At 38.7% G+C, this 18,525-nt stretch overlaps 1 protein-coding gene across 9 annotated transcripts in view; it reads left to right on the top strand.

Moving 5' to 3' along the window:
* The window catches only part of WDFY3 (WD repeat and FYVE domain containing 3), a 232,523-nt gene that overhangs the window by 155,086 nt on the left and 58,912 nt on the right, over nucleotides 1-18,525 (top strand). For all 9 annotated transcript variants that reach the window (XR_003005819.1, XR_003005820.1, XR_003005821.1 and 6 more), the window contains 8 exons: nucleotides 5,823-5,922; nucleotides 7,506-7,666; nucleotides 8,673-8,902; nucleotides 10,005-10,114; nucleotides 11,726-11,908; nucleotides 13,259-13,416; nucleotides 14,519-14,596; nucleotides 16,307-16,534. Coding sequence is in view for 6 of the 9 variants with exons in the window: in XM_024764205.1 (XP_024619973.1) it covers nucleotides 5,823-5,922; nucleotides 7,506-7,666; nucleotides 8,673-8,902; nucleotides 10,005-10,114; nucleotides 11,726-11,908; nucleotides 13,259-13,416; nucleotides 14,519-14,596; nucleotides 16,307-16,534 (1,248 nt within the window). In the remaining 3 variants the exon portion in view is untranslated. The remainder of the gene's footprint in view (nucleotides 1-5,822; nucleotides 5,923-7,505; nucleotides 7,667-8,672; nucleotides 8,903-10,004; nucleotides 10,115-11,725; nucleotides 11,909-13,258; nucleotides 13,417-14,518; nucleotides 14,597-16,306; nucleotides 16,535-18,525) is intronic.

Genomic DNA, 18,525 nt, shown 5'->3' on the forward strand with positions numbered 1-18,525 from the left:
AAATGTTCACCTAGAAAAATCTCAAGAAAAAATAAAAGATCATTGAAGGGGATCTAATATATAATTAGTTGCCTATACATTCATTCTTTTGGCCAATTCATATAAATAGGGTCAAGCAGTATATGCCAGAGCTCTGAAAATAATGTTTTATGAAAGATTCAATCAGTGTAAAAGACCAACTGCTTCTCTCTGTGAGGAGCTTCCCACATGCCGCCCTCAGCAGTTTGACAACTGAACCTGCACTTTCTCTGCTCCCTCTAGTGGCGAAAACAGTTAACTTTTTATTTGAAACCTTAAAATTCCAGCAAATGTTTTATCTTATTCATGTGAAAATATCTGTTTGATCAATTAAAAGAAATCAGTGTAATTTAGGTATCAGTCATGCTAAGCACTTTAAAGCATTTTTTAATTTATTATTTATTTATATATCTTTGGCCGCTTTGGGTCTTCGTTGCTGCGCGCGGGCTTTCTCTAGTTGCGGCGAGCGGGGGCTATTCTTCGTTGTGGTGAGCGGGCTTCTCATTGCAGTGGCCTCTCTTGCTGCAGAGCACGGGCTCTAGGCGCGTGGGCTTCAGTAGTTGCAGCACTCGGGCTCAGTAGTTGTGGCTCACGGGCTCTAGATAGAGCGCAGGCTCAGTAGTTGTGGCGCACAGGCTTAGCTGCTCTGCGGCATGTGGGATCTTCCCGGACCAGGGCTCAAACCCGTGTCCCCTGCATCGGCAGGCGGATTCTTAACCACTGCGCCACCAGGGAAGTCCTATGCAAAGCATGTTAACCGGGACCACAGTGTTCAATATTGGCAGAAAAATAATTGATTTCATCATGAATTCATCTGGTAGAATTTAAAAGCCTGCCTGGTGGAGCTTGTCCTCTTAGGAAACTTTAAGAAGAGAGATGGCTAGTGTTTTAGTGCATGGGGTAAGAATTTGAAGCATTCTATGCAAAATAAAATGGTTTTCAGAAAATAACAGGATAAAGTTAAGAATAGGTGTGTGTAAGAAAGCATAACTGAGCCAAAAAATAAAATACACATATGTAGAGGAAATGGGATAAGTGTATGTATTCAGTAATAAGTAATTCCTAATTGTAGGAATCCTAATAGCTAATTAACTAGCAACGGGTAAATTGTATAATTGTCTTTTATTTTGGTTTTCTGTATTTTTCAGTAAGGAAAGTTTGATATGACATGTATTAACCTTGAGATAACGTTCTCATTATTGTGGACACTAACTTGCCCTGAAGTGGAATTGTATCTGATTGCATTAGGGAGTCAGGGGTGGTAGTATTTTAGGAAGAACCAGGGAGTGTCAAGATTGAATTTCCCAAATAGATTATCAACTCTCTAAAGTTAGGGACCAACTTTCATGTGTCCTTTTGTCTCTCACAAAGTTAGCTCAGTGCCTTGGTGTGTTCTTTAAGTTTTTTTGAATTATTTAACTATAACTATATCCCTGGCAGTTCCCAAACAGGAAGATATGATACCATCTAATAAGAGAGAGATAAATTTGCTTTTAAAAATCAGTGCTTTGAGGAACTTCAAATCTAATACACAAACACAGAATACACATACAAAAGATATTTAGTGGAAATGCTGTTGTATTCCATGTCTTCCCATGGTGTAAAATAATAAATTACAAGCATATGATTCTGAATGTTACAATTATGAAGTCTATCTCTGAAGAAAGTCAACAAAAGAACTATCCTATATATTTACCATTTACCTATGTGAAGGAAGGTGTTTGAACCAACTGATTTTTGGGCTGATATGCTCAAGCCAGGCCATTTTCAGTCTTAGGATTGTTGGGATGTCATCGTAAGAGTGTCTACTTACTTGATTGTATCTATAAAAGAATGTGTGAAGTTATCTTTATTAGCAGTCTATAAAAATAAAAGCTTCGCATTCACATAGACTGGCTTGAGTGTGAGTCAGGCCAAATACAAGGGAAGCAGTGTGGTGTCATAGAAGGACCTGGTTTGAATTCTGGCCCTGTGGTTTATTATGTAAACATTTTATTCTCACTGAGCTAAATTCATCCTCTAGAGAATGATATTATATACTATCTCCCCTGCATGATTTTTGTGACAGTTAAATATATATAAATCACCCAGCAAAACTATTTTGAGAAATTAAACATGTGCTGCTTATAGCTGTGTAACCTTGGCCCAGCTCAGTTCTCTTCACCCCTTACAGTTTGCCCATCTTTAAGATAGCATAAAAATAGAACCTGCCTCTGAGGACTGTTGTGAGAATTAAGTAAGATAATACATATAAGATTCATAACACAGTGCCTGGCACCTAAGACCTGCTCAAAAATCAAGTGGCCTGTGGTGGCTTATACAATCACCAGCATCCTCTGCTGTCACCAGCAGGCATCTAATGAAAGGCCAAATGAATTTGCTGCATGTGGCCACGGAAGGAAAGTACCTGAGAACAGACCAAAAAAGTACTTGTATATACCTGAAGGAAAGAAATATGATGAAACAAAGGAGGCTGATTTGGAGTGTGTGCCTGTCTGAGGAGTTCGCTGCTTTCTGCTCCCGCCATCTTCTAAACGACCTCCCCGTTCCCATCAGAGTGCAGCACCCCCTGCAGAGCAATAAACAAACCAAAAAAAGTGGCAAAAATGGGCAAAGAGAGTGCTATGAAATAACTGAGAGAAGAGAAGCCAGTCAGGCTTCTGCAGTCAGAAGGACAGAGCGCAAACCCCTTTTCCTTGAAGGCTTTTCCTGTTACGGAGCACTAAAGGCCTCCCCCGCAGAGCCAGAGGGCTCTCAGCCATGGGCAGCACACGTACCCACGACGACTCTGCATGGTGTTCCCAGGCCTCAAAAAGGACGCTTTGAGTCTTTGAAGACTCGTGTTGTTGACTGGCTTCACTGTCTTCTCTGGGAAGACAGATCTCACAGGCAGAGCAGAGCATACGGCTCACCCTCTCTTCCTTCGGCCCTGAATTCATCCTGGTTGTCTGGTGGGCCAACCAGGTTTATCTAAAAAAATGGAGAGATTGTGGCTGAATTGCTCTTGTTGTGCATTTGTTAACTTCAGTATGGAGATTTTTAGTAGGGCTGGAAGAGTATGGAATGGCAGGTGAAGTGCTGAACTTTGGCGTCAAAGAAACTGACGTTTGAAACCTAGTTGTGACTTGACCAAGTGACTTGACCTCTCAAAGCCTCAATTACCTTATCTCTAAAGTGGAGATGATAGTATCTACCTCAAAAGGATATTGTGCACAATGAGATAAGGTACATAAAAACTAAGCACTGTGTAGTTACATAATTGTAGTCCAGTGAATTGTTTTAAAAAAAGAAAAAAACACCCAAGAAAACTATGCATGCACTCATGAAGTCTTAAGTCCGTTAAAAGTTAGGCTACTATGAGTATCAGCAAGAACATTTGAACTTGGCAGTTAGAGCCAATAACAGAGTTAATTCTGCGTCATGATCATTCATGAAACAGCTTCAGTGAGAGGAATCAGAGGATTAAATATGCCTGTTGGTGACTGAGCCAGCCTTAAATCCTTATAGAATACAAAAGAATACTTTCTAATTAAGTAAAAATAACTATTGTTGACAGATCAAACTACTTCTCTATGTTCTATGTTCCCTGTTTTACATACTCCAAAACTTTGTCTAATTAAGATTTTGTAAACTACTCATTATTACTTATCCCATTAGCCACATTGAGTTGATTATAATCCTGAATGAGTATTGCCATCCTCGGGTATTTAAATCCTCCTGTGAGTGGAGAGCCTTACTCCTTCGTAAATTTTGATCACTCAAGCTGTTTGAAAATGGTCTCTGATCTGATTGCAGGGTAGTCCTCATAGACCTATCAATCTGTCTTGTCACTTAACCACCTGAAGGTCCTCGCTTTCCTTCCGTTAACAGGGGTGGGGTCTTGATGTACTGTCAGCATGAGGAATAGGCAGGCCTTGGCCCCAACTCTTCTACTGACCATTGTATTAGTCTGTTCATCTACACAGGAAAATGTATTAAGATTATAAACAGGGACTTCCTTGATGTCTCAGTCATTAGGAATCCGTCTGCCAATGCAGGTGACACGGGTTCGAGCCCTGGTCAGGGAAGATCCCACATGCCACGGAGCAGCTAAGCCTGTGCACCACAACTACTGAGCCTGCGCTCTAGAGCCTGCTAGCCACAACTACTGAGTCTGTGCTCTAGGGCCCACAAGCCACAACTACTGAGCCTGCTCTCTAGAGCCCACAGGCCACAACTACTGAGCCTGTGTGCCATAACTACTGAGCCTGTGTGCCACAACCACTGAAGCGTGCACACCTAGAGCCCATGCTCCGCAACAAGAGAAGCCACTGCAATTAGAAGCCCGCACACCATAATTAGAGAAAGCCCATGCGCAGCAATGAAGACCCAACGCAGTCAAAAATAAATCAATAAATAAATTTTCTAAAAAAAGATTATAAACAACATGTCATGACCTTCACTTTTTCCCAAATTATTCTAATGCCAAACCAAACTCCTAAGAACTAATATTCTTTTAACTGTTGCTAGGCCCATGTTTTTCGTTTTAAAACAAAATATGTTTTATCAGAAAAACAGAGAAACGTTCATTACAACTTTGGTTGGTTTTTGAATCCTTAGAATAATATCTTTGATCTGAATATAGGATTCCAATTTTAACTGCTTTTTTAAAATCTTCACCAGCACCACTTTGAAAATCAGAATAGAAAGAAGTGGGTTTTTCCCCAGTGGAACAGATTTTAACTTTAAATGCATAAAGCAGAAGACTGTTCTATAGCCCACTTTTGCGGCATTGGTCATAAACATAGTCCTGGACCTGTCTGTGCGAGAAGAAATAGATTCTTTAACTTCACTTGCAAAGCATCAGTACTCTGCTTGTAACTACAACATCCAGATCTCTTTTTAAGAAACAAATTTATGTCAGTTTATTGAATCGTTCAATATCCAGCTCCTATCCAAAGCCAGCTAACATGACTGGCATTTGAGAAGAATGACAAAAGGATCTTTCCTACCTTTCATCCCTGTGTTCCCAGTGCTTTACCACCTCTCAGGCTAGAGACTTGAAAGTTACGCACCTGGATCATACCACCCTAATTACCAAAAGAACTGCCATCAGAGAACTATAGTTTAACTTTGTGCCCTAAACTTTTATTCAAGATAATTTTAAAAATCGTCTTTGTACTGTATAAAACCATTATCAAAGGTGCAACCTACAGGGCTGTTCATTGTCCTCTTTATAAAAACCCACAGGGAACATTCTTCTCAGAACAATCTTAGGAAAACATCCTTGCTGACTATATAGTATGCTTCCTTTTTTATAGATAATTAAAGGCTTTGTAAGTCATGTTATTATTTTTTCTCCTTCTTGACCCTAGGAAGCTCAAAGCAAAATTGTGTGCTTAATTGATTTTTTTGATATAAATACTTGCCTCCCCATTGACTTTACCTTCTTGGTTACTAGACTCCTGAGCTTTTGTGTTTGTTTAAATGGCTTTATGACTTATTTTATCTGTATCTCATTAGAAACTGCCAGATCTCTTTTGGAAGTCAGGTAGATAGATAATAGATATCAAATATTTATTAAATACTTAAAATGTTTAGAATACTGCTTTCGGAGGAATGGATTCAAAAGAAGGTATTGTTTCACCTTTGCTTCAATTTGTTTTTTAATCTATGGTCAGAAAAATAAGAGAGTATAAGCATATATACCATCTCTTGTGACATATTCTACTACTTACCAGTAGTTTTTTTTAATATAACTATGGTTGATGAGCCTTACCTTTGTTTACTGGGTTCTGTTTCTAATTCTAAATTTTATTGATTAGGCTTCGCCTGAAAGATCGACAAGAACTCAGCAAAAAGAATTTCAGACTTATATTTTGGATAGTGTGATGGACCATTTGCTTGCAGCTGATGTTTTATTGGGTAATATCATGTTTTATTTTCACTCTGTTAAAAGTACCTATAATCACTTCCCTTCTCTATCTAAAGCCCAAGTATACCACTTTTTTAACTTCATCTTTTTCCTTCTTTTCTGTGCATTTTCCCCTTATTGGTGTTTTCCTATAATGAGGAAAAGGCCCATCTAGCTCCTTCCTTTGAACCTGGGATAAAGGATCAACAACAGGGAGTACTTAAGCTGCTTGTCCACGTTCATATGCTCAGAGGTGGCAGGAAGAGGACAAGGAAAGAGAAAAAATGTTTTTAAAACCATATTATGTGAACAGTATATTTTTATGAATTATCTAATACTTCTAAAAATTACTGTGATATACTTACAAATAAGTTACAAATGTAGCACTCTGAATTACCACCCAGGCAACATGCCTATATAAGAGCACTCAGAAATGCATTACCAGCACCCTCAGAAACTATACCTGTTAGTAGAATTATTCAGTTATAGGTATCTATGTTATTCTTTAGAATGGCTTTCAGGATGTAAATTCAAAGCACATTAAAATGTTTTTCCTGTATGTCTCTAGTTACAATAAAACTACAAAACTTGATACATTTACAGTGGAGCTAACATTTATATGTAAAACAATGACAAAATTTAAAGAAGGAAAAGTAATGATTTAGCATATTTGCTACTTGAATTTCTGATAATTATATAAATCATAGAACCTCCATGCTATTACATTATCATTTTTTTTAACAAAGTAAGTTTGCCAAGAAAATCTTAAGTGTTGTCATAACATGCAACTCTCAAACTGTGGTGTCAAGTCAGACTTTTGTATTTGTTATCACTTGAGAATCTTAAGTAATATCAGTCTTACTACATAAAGACACAAAACGAAGAGTTTTGCATTGTGTAGTGATTTAGAGTTAGGTGGGAATAATAATTACAGTCAGTTAAGGCTCCTAATTTCTAGAAAGGAGGGAGGGGCTTAAAGGGGGCATTCTGTTGGAGGAGGAGCCAGGAGGATTAGTGTTGAGGCAGTATGTACACAGCGAGCACACTGAAGCCACCGGGGCAGCTTGTAGAAGAGAAACAGTGCTGATGGGAATCATGGAAGGGGTGAGAGGTTACCCCATGGCACCACCACCACTGATGGTACTCTGTGTTTTACAGTTCTTTTGGACGTCTCTTCTGCCTCCATTACTTCATTGTGCTTAAAGTTTTGTTTGATGATTTGTTTTGCCCTTTAGTAGTTAGACAGAATCAATTTACAACTAATAAACTGACTTAATTTTTCTCTCAAAGGGAGGCTATGTGTCACTGACAGTTGACGAACTGTTTGCTTATCACAGACTGTCTTAAGGCAGTAAGAAACTTCACAGTCTCCATCCATAACACTTTTATCCTGCAGAAATTATTTCTTCCAACATTTATCATGACTTCTGGCCATGAACATCATTTTACTTAAAGTAGTACATAAGAGCTAATGGTCTTATTTCTAACGGTAGTAGATGTACTCATCTTGCCTTAGCCTGATTTGTTGGAGGGTCTGGTCTTAGGCTGGTGGACATCAATTTTCTTAAGACATTTTTTTCCTGCTGGAATTTAGGGGAAGATGCATCTCTGCCTATTACCAGTGGAGGGAGCTACCAAGTATTGGTGAACAATGTGTTTTATTTCACACAACGTGTGGTGGACAAGCTTTGGCAAGGCATGTTCAACAAAGAATCTAAACTTCTTATAGATTTTATAATTCAACTAATTGCACAGGTAATCCATTGTCACATTAGTTGTAGAGTACATGTTTTCCTATTGAAAAACTTTGCCTCAGGTGTCAAAATTGTTGGAAATAAGTATAACTAGTAAGATAATGAATGTTGACATTTTAATATAAAGCTCAGCTTATTAGAAGTGAATAAAACGTAGGTCTGTAGCCATTCCCCCCCTTACCCATGGCCCGGTGCCAGTGTGTCCAGTATGTAAAGCTTCCTCATTCTCTCAGGCTGTGGGCTCCCACTACCTTCCCCACTGGCATTGCTGTTTGCTAACCACATAGCTGGACAGCTTCCTGTTGGTTTAAAGACCTTAAGTTAATACAATTTGATAGATTTTCATAGTATGATGCATCAGTGTGTCAAGATTTAACAGAGCATGAAGAGTTGTTATTAGAGTATTCTCTTCTTGTAATTGAATCTTTACAAAGTTCACTGTAGTCCTTGTTCCTTTGAAGATGTCATATTAGTGTGTTTGTGGTACCTTTTCCGGTTTGGCACAAGTGATAAATCTTATTCAACACACGATGTAGAAAGTAGGAAATACTGTTGTCATGTTATTAGACACACACATGTCACCCAAGAATTTTTTAAGAATAAATTTGTATTTAAGCCAAAGAGAAAAGTTCTCATGTGAGATGAAACAACGTCAGAAGTTCTTTACTAACATTTTAGGTAATTTTTTTTTTTTTAGTAATTTTGAGTAGCGATTGATCACCCTTACAAAACTTGTGGGGTAGGAGTCTCTACCCAGATGGCACTTGCCCGTGTTCTGAGGGAGGCTGCTCTGCACACAGATGTATATACACACAGCACTCATCTCATTACATTTATGTGTCTTGTGGGTTCTGAACCTCATAATAGCAAGAGCTTTGTATTTTTTATCTTAGCACCCCAGTACTTAGCATGGTGTCTGATACATAATAAACCTAATAAATGTTCATGTGTGAATGATAAGCAGACTTTTTTTGTCCATTTTATTAAAGTATCTCTCATATCTTTAGTCAAAAAGAAGATCCCAGGGATTGTCACTGGATGCGGTTTATCACTGCCTCAATAGGACCATATTGTACCAGTTCTCCCGGGCACACAAAACTGTCCCGCAGCAAGTAGCTCTCCTTGATTCACTCAGGGTCCTGACTGTAAACAGGAACTTGATCCTGGGCCCTGGGAACCATGACCAAGAATTCATTAGCTGTCTGGCTCACTGCCTCATTAACCTGCATGTTGGAAGGTAACTCTTTTAGGTTCAGTTTGAATTTGTCTTTGATATTTTGCTACCAGAACTCTTTGTTCTACTTTTCTGATTATAACATTTCTTTTTTCTTTAATCTCGGTTTTACTTAAAACTTCATGAGAAGGTAAAAGACAAGGGTTGAATTTCTGCAGTGAAATAATGAGTATATTTTTGCTTTAATTTTCTGTATCTTTAAATTTTTTGTTAATCACATGTCACATATATAATTTTTAAATAAGAGTTTGCTTTTCAAGTAAATTAGATACACACTGTTGGAGGTTAAGAGGGGTAAAAAGATAAGAATGCAATAAATAAATGCAATATGTTAAATGGGTAAAATTAGTGTTTTGCCACTGATTGCTTTGCAGGATATTTCTTTGGTGTCTGCTGGGGGCCAGGCATTGGATTAGGGACTGGGATGAAATGTGAATGAGACAGACCCTGTGGCAGGTCTTGGAGCATGCAATCTAGGAGGGAGGATCCATAACTAAGCAATGTGCTCTGCTACAAGCACGGTGCTTTGGGAACACATAACAGGTGCCCCTAGCCTGGGAGAGACACCTGCTGAGTTACAGCTTGAACCTGGTTGAGAAGGAAGTTAATCCTCCAACAAGAATGGGGAAGAGTGATGTGGGAAGAAAGAGTCATCTATGCGATTGCCCAGAGGGCAAAAAGAATATGGCACATGTAGGAAACTGCAGGTATTTCACTGCTGCTGGAGCAAAGAGTGGTGAGATAAGATATGGGAAAGGGGGCACAGTCATAGGAGAATGTTCTTAAATGAACTTTTCGTAATTTTTAGGTAAAAATGTTAATAGTGATAAAAAAGTGTCTTAAATAGTAAGATGCTCCTTTTAATGCTGTAATTTAGTTTAATTACATTCAGTCAAGTGGATTTGTGACATCATCGCTTAAAAATGGCATTTTCATGATAAACTATAAGTTCTGTTCTGTGCATCTGCCAAATGTCTGTCTGCCACTTATGGAGCTCTGTGACAGAGCCAGCGTTTACTTGTGTCTGCAGAGTAGTACTTAGTCATCACAGTTTACAGCTGCAGTAATTTCCTTCATATAGTTTAAACTGACTGGAATTTTTCAGCAATGTGGATGGGTTTGGACTGGAAGCAGAAGCCCGCATGACTACATGGCACATTATGATCCCCTCGGACATTGAACCAGATGGTGGTTACAGCCAAGATATTAGTGAAGGTAGTTATCTCAATTTTTCCCCCTTTTCTCTCCACTCATTTCTAAGATATAACCAAAAAATCCGACTTCAGAAACCGCCAACATTGACAACCAATCTCTCCATAGGGCGTACCTGAACATATACCAATATGCCCGCCAGCATATACCAACGTGCTAGCTGTACATCTCCTTATGCCAGGATGAGTAAACCCCTGATATTGCTCGCCCTCCACATTTTATAGTAACACCAGGAAACTTGGTGATACTTACATTTGCACAAGCAGTAGTGCAAATATGATACTAACTTGGCGCTTACTATTAAGAGAGCTGGCTATTGATAGTATTAGGCCAGTCACAGTAGAGGCAAATATTGCTTGAGACAGATTGTCAGTACTACCATTTTTATTCTTTCTCCCTTTTTTAAATCTAGTTTTCCCACTGATTTTTGTAATTATCATGCATATGAGAGTCTTTGGGTGGATTGATTTCTAATTTCCAACGTTGTTCAGTTGAAAAGATTAGATAATTACAAAAGTGTTTGTCTCTCCAGCAATATTTAGTGTGGTAGTTTTGCATATGATTTTATCCTTTGTAGGTCCAGCACTCATTCTTTCATTCATTTAAGTATTAATTTGTTCTCTGTTCTTTCACTAAAATTTCTTGAACCCCAGACACTAAGGACACAGTGATTGTTTTCACCCCCCAAGGAACTAACAGTCTAGAACACTGGTTCTCAAAGTGAGGTGCTCAGACTAGTAACATTGACATCATTTGGGAACTAGTTAGAAAAGCAGATTCTCTGGCCCCATTCAGATCTACTGAGTACTCAGTACTCAGATACTCTGGGGGATGAAGACCAGCAATCTGTTTGAACAACCTCCCAGGTGATTCTGATGCTTGCTAAAGATGGACTGGCCTAGAGCAGGAGTCGGACAAATTGGCAAAGAGTCCAAAGCAAGACGGAATTTAATAGTAAAAGCTCTAAAAATATTTGTTTACTATTTCTTTCCTTTTGCAAAATCATCAAGAACAATTAACTTATTTGTGAATTTACCTTAAATATTTAGATCTAAAATTTACTTTTAAGTGGAGAATAAGTTCTTTTCTTTTATAGAAGAAGCTAGACAATGAAATATATATGTAATTTCCAGTTTTATAAATAAATATGTAGTCTTTTTGCTTGATATAAAGTTTTTTGTTTTTTTTTTTTTAAGTTTTCCAAGTAGCCAATCGCATTTTTGGTTATCTGAATAATCCTTTTTTTGTTGTTTTGTTTTTTTTTGTTTTGTTTGTTTGTTTTTGCGGTACACGGGCCTCTCACGTTGCGAAGCACAGGCTCCGGACGCGCAGGCTCAGCAGCCATGGCTCACGGGCCCAGCCGCTCCGCGGCATGTGGGATCTTCCCGGACCGGGGCACGAACCCATGTCCCCTGCATCGGCAGGCGGACTCTCAACCACTGCACCACCAGGGAAGCCCTGAATAATCCTTTTTTACTGAACTGGCTATGATATGAAGCATTTTTTGGACAATTAAGTACTATACATCTAAGTTGAAATTCTTCGATAAAAAAGAAAAAAAATACTAACTACCTTTATATTCTTTTTGATCAGTTGCTGTTTTTTATTTCCTAGGACGTCAGCTTCTCATAAAAGCTGTCAACAGAGTTTGGACTGAATTGATTCATAGTAAGAAACAGACCTTGGAGGAGCTTTTCAAAGTCACTCTACCAGTGAATGAAAGAGGCCATGTGGACATAGCTATAGCAAAGCCGCTCATTGAAGAAGCCGGTTTGAAATGTTGGCAGAATCATCTAGGTAAGACAGTTTACAGATATCATGTGACAAAGGGACTTACATACAACTATCATATATGGGTGCACTTTGGATATGAAATTAAACTTTCCCCAAAAGATATTATGATGACAGTAGAAATGAAAATCAATACAGTATAGCCCATTCTAGAATGATTATGCTGAGATTAGGCTTTTCTTCTTAGATTTTTCTTTTAATTTAATTTTGTTTTTGTTTGTTTTTTTTTTTTTTGCGGTACGTGGGCTTCTCACTGTTGTGGCCTCTCCCGTTGCGGAGCACAGGCTCTGGACGCGCATGCTCAGCAGCCATGGTTCATGGGCCCAGCCACTCCGCGGTATGTGGGATCTTCCCGGACCGGGGCACGAACCCATGTCCCCCACATCGGCAGGTGGACTCTCAACCACTGCGCCACCAGGGAAGCCCTCTTTTAATTTAAAAAAAAAAATTTTTTTTTTAAATGTGTTATACATCAGGCATCTATGAGCTTGGTAAATAATACATTGCTCACAACTTTAGTATGGTCACCATCTTGGTTATGAGTCTACATCCCTTTTCTATAATTCTGAAATTCAAAAAGCCCTGAAAACCCAAGGTGTTATTATTAATTTGATGCCAAAACTCACTTGGTAGCAAAACCTAACCTATCTTTGTTTATCCTACTAGGCATTAATATTAATACATTTTGCTGCAGAAATATTATTATATTATTAATTATTGTTTATTACCTTAGACCTTCTGGTGGTCTAGGGTGATACAGTACATATAATATACAGTATATGTACTGTATCACCTTCTTTTTTTTTTTTGTGGTATGCGGGCCTCTCACCATTGTGGCCTCTCCCGTTGCGGAGCACAGGCTCCGGACGTGCAGGCTCAGTGGCCGTGGCTCACGGGCCCAGCTACTCCGCAGCATGTGGGATCTTCCCGGACCAGGGCACAAACCCGTGTCCCCTGCATCGGCAGGCGGACTCTCAACCACTGCACCACCAGGGAAGCCAGTGTATCACTTTCTTAAAATTCTAAATTCCAAAGTATACACAACACCAAAGATTTTAGGTAGGGAACTGTGAATTGTTATTAACATAGAAACTGATTACAGTTAAAATAAATATGCATATTACTGCAGAGCTATGAGGTTTCAAGCAAATGTGAGTTCAACTAGTACAATAATTGTCAAGCAGCTATCCTTATACAAGATAAGTAGATATAATATCTGAGAGTGTCTGCATCTGTAACATAAGCTGCTTTTGATAACTACAGAATTGTGGTTTGTAACCATTATGCAAAAGTATTAAAAGTAAGGCTAATAAATACATGGAGAAACTGTAAAATACTCTAATTTTAATTTTGTAGCCCATGAAAAGAAATGCATAAGTCGAGGAGAAGCTTTAGTGCCCACCACACAATCCAAATTGTCCCGTGTCAGCAGTGGCTTTGGTCTTTCCAAGTTAACGGGATCAAGAAGGAATCGAAAGGAAAGTGGGCTTCATAAACACAGTCTTTCCACCCAGGTACATTGTTTAGTTTTATTAATGATATGATTAGAAATTTGTAATTCAAGGTTTAGTTGTAGTGTTTTATATAATACACTTAATACATGCAAGCATATGATTTGAAATGGAACTTTTCTGCATTTTTGCTTTAGACAGAAGAGAGAAATAACTCAGGTTGTGGAGCCTTCTCCCATTTTATTATGATAAAATTGCACTATGAGTGTTGTGTATTTACATCCATTGCATAACTGGACATAAGATGAGATTCAGATATTGATATATGATAGACTATGGATAATTTTTTCTCAGCTCTTCCAAACCTTCAATTTTATTAATAGTTATATAAATTTTAAAGCAACAGCAGACAAAATAGCTTTTTATTTTTTATAATTTTGTTGTACATGCCTGAGATTGATTTTTTTTTTTTTAACTCATCTACCTCCAGCATTAATTTCTTCCTCATCATACTGTCTTTGCCATCACAGAATATTAGTGGCAGCTGTGAAAAGGGCCTGGGAGAAACCATGTGTATGAGTCATTCCATGTGTCAGGTTGGGTTCCCCAGGAAGCACACTCTGAGAGGGGGTTTAGTGTGCAGGATGTTTATTAGGGGTGCCCTTGATATTTGTGGATGGGAGAAGAAGGAAGCAGGATTGGTCACAGGGAAATGTCAGGCTACAATGCAGGTCTGGCGACAGACCCAGCTGTGACCCAGGTGGAGCTTTGGTACCAAAATGACCTGTCAGAGTTGACCTTTACTGAGCTGAAATGGCTGAGCCTGCTTGCCTCCAAATCAGCCAGTGATTGTGGGGTGCCCACAGCTCTCTGCAGCTGAGGTGATCCCTGAAATACTGACAGCGCTTCCAGAAGTTGTGGCAGTGAGCCCTTCCTTGAAAGGGGCACTGGGGGATGGGGGGTATATGGATCTGTGTCCATCACATAAGCCTCTATCAGATTCATTATATAATTAATCTTTCAGAGTTTTCTGTGGGGTTTTTTGGGTGTTGTTGTGATGCCTTTAATAGAATTTTAACTAACTTGGGGGGCATTATTTCAAGGCTAGTTAACATTTTTTTCCAGGAAATCATGAAATATTAAGACTTTTTCCACTCATTGTTAGGAGATTTCTCAGTGGATGTTTACACACATCGCGGTTGTTCGTGACTTAGTAGACACACAATATAAGGAATATCAGGAGGTAAGAATCATAATCATAATAATGGTTTGTTTTGCATTCTTTGAGTGAGAAAAGATTGTTTCCCTTGATATCTTCCTCCTGCTTTTAAGAATAAGTTGCTGAACTGAATTTATCATGAGATAATGTTTTGTTTTGTTTTTTTTGCGGTACGCGTGCCTCTCATGTTGTGGCCTCTCCCGTTGCGGAGCACAGGCTCTGGACGCGCAGGCTCAACGGCCATGGCTCACGGGCGTAGCCGTTCCGCAGCATGTGGGATCTTCCCGGACCGGGGCACGAACCCGTGTCCCCTGCATCGGCAGGCGGACTCTCAACCACTGCGCCACAGGGAAGCCCAGATAATGTTTTTGATTATCCCTGCTAGCAGCTACTTTGGCCATTGGTTTTAACATAGAAAGACTGGAACTTCGTACAGGCAAACTGCATTAAAAAGTGACAGACTGGAGATCAGCACAGCTGAATCCTAATGATATTCACTACCAACATATTGCATGTGTCTGTTCTTAATAAAAATTAAAATATTGGAAAGATCCCTTTCTTTCATACTTAACAAGGAGACCATGAAAATGTGCATCAAAATCTCTGAGAAGTCTCTTAAAATTTTTAAAAATTAAAAGATAAAGTTATTTTTTATTACAAGTGCTTGGTGATTTTGTCAGTAAGAAATATTTTCAGTGAAATCCTCTTGATGAATTCATAGTTACTCAACAACTTATTCGAAATATTTTATTTCCATGGCAGCTGAGTTATATCTTATTAAAGATTTCTGAATGATAAGCTGCTAATATTTTATGGGCATGATACTAGATACTTAGTTGTTACAGGGGATTTCCTCCTGCCAGGAACACATAAGTACTATGATGGTATCATTATAATATCAAGATTACTCCTTCAGTAATCATTAGTGTTAGTTGTACAGTATAAAGGGATCTGTATTCTTAAATTGTATACTTATATTCCATGAATTATTATATAAGCATCTAATCATTAGGTGCTTAGTTTTAAGCATCTACTGTTGAAATGTTACACATTTTGACATTTGACAAATAGAAAGAAGTTATTCCAAGTCATAAATTTCCATTTAAGTAAGGTGGTTTGGATCTATACCAGGGCCAAGTAACAATGGTTTTCCTTTAATTTTTATATGAATGTTAAGTTCCCTATCAGAGATGCATGTGTATATTCTTTACCTAAAATTATTGGAAATGTTACGGTGATTACCAGGAATCTAGTGTGTTGGCAATATTTCTTGATGTGGCTTTCTAGATTTTCTTTTATTCATGTTCTAGTAACTGTTTTACAATTGGGGGTGGGGAAGGGGTTTCATCCTTAAATTACTGTCTTTATTAACTCACACTGGACAGACCATTTCCATGTATTTTCATAAGTAATATTACCATCGTCCCTGTCCCTGAGCTACAAGTTGCTTCAGCACTCTGGTCAGGTGTACTGCACATGCTACCCTATAGGGATCTTCCATGTATTATATACTTGGTGCTAAAATAATCGGGCCATCACTAAAACCCCACCTTCTCACAAGATCGGCAGCTTACTTTAACCATAAATAAATGTAACTTTACTTTTATAATATTGCTTGAAATTACCTGGATTGGTTTTTGTTTCCAAAGAATAACTTGGTTTCAAGGTACTTGTAGACTGTTCATTGTTGCTCGTGCTTTTGCTTGAAAACCAACCTGGACTCCCTCTTGTTAGCGTCAGCAAAATGCCCTGAAGTACGTGACGGAGGAGTGGTGCCAAATCGAGTACGAGCTGCTGCGGGAGCGGGGGCTCTGGGGACCCCCTATCGGTTCCCATCTCGACAAATGGATGTTGGAGATGACGGAAGGGCCCTGCAGAATGAGGAAGAAAATGGTGCGGAATGATATGTTTTACACCCATTACCCTTACGTGCCGGAAACGGAACAAGAGACAAATGTGGCGGTGAGTGCTCAGAGTTCAGCGTTTGTAGTGACGCTTCCATGTCTTTCTTCTTTTTTGTAAGCGTTTTTCCTTATTTGGTCAATTACGAAAAACACCTAATTTAGAAGATTTGATGAACTATAATAAGTTGATAATGCCAGGGTGCTGGCGGTGGAATGAAAAGGTGCAGCAGGGAGCCTTCACAGTGAAGTGGTTTGGATCTGAGACCCTGGAGCCAGCTGCCAGGTTTGAAACCTGCCTCTGCCCCTTCACTAGCTGGTGACCTTGTACCGGCCACGTTAACCTCTTCAGCTTCTGCTTTCTTTATGCCTAAAATGGAGAAAATAACAGTTCCATCTTAGAAGCTATTGGGAGGATTAAATTAATTAAAATTAATGAAGTACTTAGAATAGTGTCTGGCACAGAATAAGCACTATATAAGTGAGTGTTAATAAAATAAACATTGCCACTAAGCAATATTCTTTGAAGAAATACAGAGCGCAGTTAAAGAATAATGGTAGCCTGAGTGTATAGATCTTCCCATTTATATTGAGAAGCTTCATCACTGGCTCCACGGGTATAAAACGAACAACATTTGCCCCTCAAGTTCCTTTTTATTCAGACAGGTTACCCTTCCTAAAGCCTTCATTCAGATTTTTGCACTGACCATAAAAATTTTGTCTAAAATAATCATGGTCTAGGAATCATGTTTTTGCGTTCTGGAAAATACAGTCTTCCCCAATAAAGTCACTGCAGATTTGGAAGAGAAACCCTTCATGGTTTAAGTACTTTCACATACTTGACTTTAATATGATTCTTTCAACAATTGAAGAAACTAAGATTTATAAAGAAGACTTGACACATGTGTCTTCTAGTAAGTAGTTCAGATCATATAACATGAGACAACTTGTATTGTTCCAGTGTCTCTTTTTTTCCCAACCAAAACCCTGGCTCCATTTATCTTGTGCTAATTGACTATACATTTGTCCTGATGCTACTTAGAATATAGGCCATAGACCTGCTAATATAAGATAGCTCCCTAAAGTTTACTTTTCTCAAAACTTTTCCGTTCTGTCAAGAATGCCGTACTTGGGGGACTTCCCTGGTTAAGACTTCGCTTTCCAATGCAGGGGGCGTGGGCTGGCTCCCTGGTCAAAGAGCTAAGATCACACATGCCTTGTGGCCAAAAACCCAAAACATATCGGGACTTCCCTGATGGCACAGTGGTTAAGAATCTGCCTGCCAATGCAGGGGACATGTGTTCGATCCTTGGTCCGGAAAGATCCCACATGCCGCAGAGCAGCTAAGCCCGTGTGCCACAACTACTGAGCCTGGGCCCTAGAGCTCGGGAGCCACAACTACTGAAGCCTGTGTGCCTAGAGCCCGTGCTCCTCAGCAAGGGAAGCCACCGCAATGAGAAGCCCATGCACCACAACGAAGAGTAGCCCCCGCTCGCCACAACTAGAGAAAGCCCGTGTGCAGCAACAAAGACCCAATGCAACCAAAAATAAATAAATAAAAAATAAAGTAAATTTTTAAAAAAACACAAAACAGAAGAACAAATTCAATAAAGACTTTTAAAAAATAATAAAAATAAAAAAAGAATGCCATACTTGATAAATTTTAATTTAAAGCACTGTAAGTTCTAATACTAGCACACTATGTAGAAAAAAAAATCCACCCATATTTTTGTAGCCTTTTAATAGCACCTACATTTGTCAGATCAGACTAGCAATATAATCTCTATTCTTCATCCATTTTCCCCAAATAAATAATTGAATAAGAGTTTAAGCCTGTAGCAATTTGATAAAATATTTCTTACTGAGTCAACGCTCATTCAAATTGAATCCATTCAGGGATAGGAAAATAGAAGATGTGCTCTCCTATATGTGTGACCATTCACTATCTCTATATAACTGAGGCATATACTTTTTGAGTTACATAACCATAGTATTTTTTTTTATTGTGTCTACACCTTTCCTTCTTTATAACAGTGTCATTTGTTTTACAAA

The sequence above is a fragment of the Neophocaena asiaeorientalis genome, unplaced genomic scaffold (genome assembly GCF_003031525.2).
Source record: "Neophocaena asiaeorientalis asiaeorientalis breed wild unplaced genomic scaffold, Neophocaena_asiaeorientalis_V1.1 scaffold296, whole genome shotgun sequence".
Taxonomy (NCBI): domain Eukaryota; kingdom Metazoa; phylum Chordata; class Mammalia; order Artiodactyla; family Phocoenidae; genus Neophocaena; species Neophocaena asiaeorientalis.